The sequence below is a fragment of the Acyrthosiphon pisum genome, chromosome A2, assembly GCF_005508785.2.
Source record: "Acyrthosiphon pisum isolate AL4f chromosome A2, pea_aphid_22Mar2018_4r6ur, whole genome shotgun sequence".
NCBI lineage: Eukaryota > Metazoa > Arthropoda > Insecta > Hemiptera > Aphididae > Acyrthosiphon > Acyrthosiphon pisum.
Genome location: NC_042495.1, coordinates 56,193,289 through 56,198,285, shown reverse-complemented (window position 1 = coordinate 56,198,285; position 4,997 = coordinate 56,193,289). Strand labels below are relative to the sequence as shown.

Sequence of the window (4,997 nt, the reverse complement as noted above, 5' to 3'; positions counted from 1 at the left end):
TTTTAAAATAAATACTCGATGGTTCGAGTACTTTAAATAAGGAATTTTTGAGTGTAGAGAAGTCGTATCCGTCACTTACGCAGAAGGGGGGGGGGAATATGAGGCTTGGTCGTTGGTGGCGGTTCCATGTAGGTGTGTGTAGAGGTGTCCTCTGCTTGAGGCGAGACTGTGACAGGTGGAGGACTGAACACCTCCGGGTGAGGATCGGCATCTTCGGAGAGAGAGGCAAATCGGTTCGGCGAGACAAAAATTTTGTTTTTATTAACTCCATCATTGCTAGACGATGAAGATAAATTACGTTTAGAGGATTTAGAAGCAGACATATTAAGGTTGGGTGGTCAAGAATGCCATTAGTGAAAGGCGATAACGGACGCACGCAACGAACGTCCACTCGCGATAAACGGTACCGAACGACTAATCCTTAGGTTAATAAGCCTAAGTCGTATTTTTTAAATTTGTGTTACTGACTTTGCAAAAATTGCAAAACCATAGTTTGGATTTAAAATTAGCATTTACTCTAACGCAAATAAAGTGTGACCATTCTAAACATCTGTTACAACAAATGGATTTAGTTGCAGCATCTTTAGCACATATGGGACAGATCCAAGTAGGTGTCAATTTTTTCATTTTAATGACTTGCTGGATGACAAGCCAACTTTCTTCAGTTAAATAACATTTTATTTCGTCAATTGCTATTGCCTTATCCATAATCACATTTGATACCCTTTCAGGAACAATTTCAACATACTCTTCATGTACAGATTTGTTTTCATACACAGCAGATTTAGCAATGCCATCGTCTACAAACCAACGTAACATTTCATAGTGCCTGATATCAACCGGAAGTTCCTCAAAAGGAAGTAATTTTGATGTTAGTTTTCTCTTCTTTGGAACACCAATTACAGTTTTGTCTTTACCTAAATTTTACATAGTTAAATAATATAATAATGTACCTACATTCTATAGAAGATAATATTACCCTTTGGTCGACCTCTTTTAGGTACTCTTGGTGGTAGATGTGGCAAATTGTCTTCTAGATTATCTATTCGTATAGCATTGTCGTCCTCGAATTCTAGTATTTCCATATTTGTATCTATTTGTATAGCATTGTCGTCCTCGAATTCTAGTATTTTATTTTTTAAAACTTGGAGTTTTACTAAAGCACTCAGTAGTCAGTAGCCACGTGGTCTCTTTCTGTTCTAAGGGTCACCATTAACATCTCTAGTCCTATACAATAACATTTAAATATATAATAGGTACAATTTTACCTTGAAATAGTTGGTCTAATCTTGAAAATTTTGTGACAACCTGGGTAATTTTTTGATTAGTACTTTCTAATCTATTATTTGTTCTATTACCTAATATAAAAAAAATATATTTAATAATACCAATACACCATATTATATTACAATTTACAACCTAGAGTCATGAATTTAGATTGGAAACACACTACCCATTCATTTTTAATGGGATGCCAATTTTTGTTAAAATATTGCAATACACTATTTATTTTTGTCTGTTTTAGTTCTTCATAATTTAATTCATATTCATCTGCCGATTTTGAAAATACTATTTTTTGCAAAATTTGGAGGCATAATGTTCTTTCTTCTATATCAAAGGACATTATGATATTATATACAATATTATTATTTAATAAAATTTGCATATATTTTCTTACCTGAAGTTATGTTCATTTTTTCACAAGTAATTTCTCTTCACATCGACCTCAAACAATGAAAAATACAAATTAAAATTTGGGTCAATGGAAATTGATTTTTGAATACGTTTCGTTCAGTAAAATCTTTATCGGCCATTATGCATTTTACATTTTCCCACGCAGGATTAAATCTTTTGAAAGTTATGGCCATATTTTCAACATTTTCTAAATCTTCCGAAGTTAGGAGACAGAAACCTACAATCTCGCTCTGTCCATTTCTATCCACAACTGTTAATAAATTATAAATAATAGTATGTGATAGTTAACTGTTACATGCTTACAATTAATTTTAATAAACTGATATATACAAACCTAAAAACACATCATTTTATTGAGGTAATCTCAAGTCGTTTACTTTGTAAATTGCATCTACAAATAAAATTTCTGGACACAAAGAAAAAATGCGCTGCATCTCCAAATCTTGGAAGTAAATAGCCTTCAATTCATTATTACTATTTTTGGAGATGTCTAACGTAACATTAGAATTCTCGTAATGTTTTACTAGTATTCTCAATGCATCAGATGCAGGTGAATTTGAAATAACTAAGTTGTGAATGTCCCTTAGTGTAACTATTTTATTTTGTGTTTTCATTAAGTCATTTTGTAATATTTTTTTGTTAACTTTCATGTTCACCATTTTTGTTGCCATAATCTTAGCATCGTTATCCAATCTTCTTTGTTTTGGGTAATGGTCATACATGGCCTAACAAATATATTTTTGATACATAAAAGTTGATAGTTAAAACTAAACTCTAAATTAATTACTTTTACCTTGGTACATATGTGATTGTGCTCACTGACAAAAGATTTAATGACTAACTTTTCACCCATTGCATCAGGCCTTACACGAATAGCCACAGGGCAGTTCGAACAGTAAGAGCTGAAAGAAAATGTATCTATATAATGTATTTATATATTTCTTATACACAAACCTTTGTTGTGGTCTAATTCCCTTTGATTGGGTTTTGTATTGTCCTCCATTAACACACACATAATCAATTTCAGCATATTCCAGCTTTGGATTTATATATCTTTTTAATCCTTTCTTTTTAGCCCCTTCAATTGACCTTGAGTTTGACTTAGTAAAATTGCAATAATGTTTTGCCTCATAATTATTTAATGAGTTCTCTAATTCTACTAGAGAAGAAAACTCACTGTCAATATTAAACTCTTGGATTTGAGACTAAAATTAAAATTTTTCCTTGTATAAGTAAGTATATTATGCACTTCTCTATAATTTTTTAAAATTATTCATACTTCATATAAAATATGATCAGCAATTGCTATTTTAATTAAATAACTGGAAAAAATCGGTTTAAAAGTTTCACTATTTGAATTTTGAAGATTAGTAGATAACCACTAAACATGACAGCATTTTATCAAGATATAGGTAATAGGTACAATAAAATTGATTGGTGTAAACTTTAAATAGCCTTTGGGTAGGTTAGCTTTGGGTATTTTATAATAAATAACTGGTTTCATTTTTTTTTTGTTCTCGTGTATATAAAAATATAAAATCAATAATTAAAAATTGCGCGGGTTTTTCAATACTTTATCAATATTTTTCTTATCAATAATTCGACCAATCACAGGGCAGGACGTGAAAACAAATACTTTCACGTCGGACGTGAAAATAACCACTGGCAATACCATGACAAAATAGATAGGTATGCTATCAACATAACTAATATTGGTCGAGAACGCGCACCCCTCCCGCACTTCATCTGGAACTGTGACGTAAGCCGTTCTCCTGATTTGATTGGACTGTATTTTCCCGCTATTTTTGTGTCCAGTGTAAAACAGTTTTAGATTCCTAGTTACTACAAACGTAAACTGTACAGTTGTAGAATATGACAAAATAGATATAATGATATTGTAAAGAGAGTGCATTTTTATTATCGTATTGTACATTTGTTCTATTACTATAACATTGTATAATGTATAATTTATTATACTTTTATATTTGTATCTATATTATTAATAATGGCATATATTATGTATTATAAAAATTTAATTTATATATTATGTATAAATAATAAATAGGTATTAAATATACTTAGATTCTTGTATTTATATAATCAATATTATATCAATTAATAATACAATACACATACAAATATAATTTATATTATTTGATTAGGTAGCTTATAAATTATAATTTGTGATTGATACAATGATATATCAAAATATGTAGAGTCTGATTTTAATAAAAACATATTTTCTTATTCTTATTTAGTGTGTTTTTTCAATTACCTGTCCATTTTCCTATGAAATATATATTAACTTGATTTTCTTTTGAGTTATAATAAATTATAATATTATTAATTTAAAACTAAACTGCACGAAATGCCTGTGTGTGTGTTCCCGAATTGTGACAGCGGCTCTCGTAAAAAAGGAATACAGAGTAATCCTAACGTACATTTACATAGGTTTCCAAAAAATGAGGATATTAGAAATAAGTGGTTAATGCAAATTGGTTCTAATATTGATGGAAAATGCATTAATTTAAATAGTGGTATAAATTATAAATTATCTATAAATTTACAAAGTTATAACTATAATATTTTCAGCTGTAGTATGTTCACTTCATTTTGCACCATATCATTTTGAAAAGCCTTTAATACAAAAAATGTTAAACTATTCACCACGAGCTGGTAAAAAGCTTACACCTCATGCTATACCTCTAAGGTAAACTATTTTAACTAAAATATCATCCTATAAAATTATCTTATGTAGGTATATAATATAAAATTTCATAATTATTAATATTATTAAAATTATTATTATTATCATATTAGTTATGTATAAAGACCGGATTTATATTCTCTTAAAATTCCTAAAATATGATGTTAATATTCTCTAAAAAACCTTCAACTATTCTCATTATATTCTCTTAGAAATTTAAAATATGCAAAAATAATCAATAAACATCATTATTTGAGTTAATATGCATTTTAATTTTTTTTTATTTCAACATTATGTTAATAGTGAGGCATTAATTATGTATTAAAAGTTGTCTATTCTAATGGAATACAATTGAACTTTAGTAAGTTTGAAATGATAAAAAAAAAAATTGTAAATGTTCAAAAAATTTTTTTCTGGGTACTGTAATATTAAAAATAAATATACATTTTTTCTTACAATTTACCAAATATTTCAAAATATGCTAAATGGAATAAATTCTCTCTATGAAATATTCTGAAATATGCAAAAATAAGTTTTTTTCTACACATTCGTAATTGAACGAATCATCCACATTTTTTACTTTCATAAGACTGCA

General features: G+C 28.6%; 2 protein-coding genes across 2 annotated transcripts in view; one reads left to right on the top strand and one right to left on the bottom strand.

Annotated features, from left to right (window-relative positions):
• Window positions 1-6: 6 nt before the first annotated feature.
• LOC115034281 lies at window positions 7-1,104 on the bottom strand. Its single transcript, XM_029490644.1, has 2 exons — window positions 980-1,104; window positions 7-917 (listed from the first exon to the last, which is right to left on the bottom strand). The coding sequence occupies exons 1-2, from the start codon at window positions 1,083-1,085 to the stop codon at window positions 436-438; spliced, it is 588 nt and encodes a 195-aa protein (XP_029346504.1). The 5' UTR covers window positions 1,086-1,104; the 3' UTR covers window positions 7-435.
• A 2,959-nt stretch (window positions 1,105-4,063) lies between these two features.
• Window positions 4,064-4,997, top strand: part of LOC103309127 — a 1,473-nt gene continuing 539 nt past the window's right edge. Inside the window, exon 1 of the mRNA XM_029489958.1 lies at window positions 4,064-4,232. Within this exon, the coding sequence (XP_029345818.1) occupies window positions 4,064-4,232 (169 nt within the window). The remainder of the gene's footprint in view (window positions 4,233-4,997) is intronic.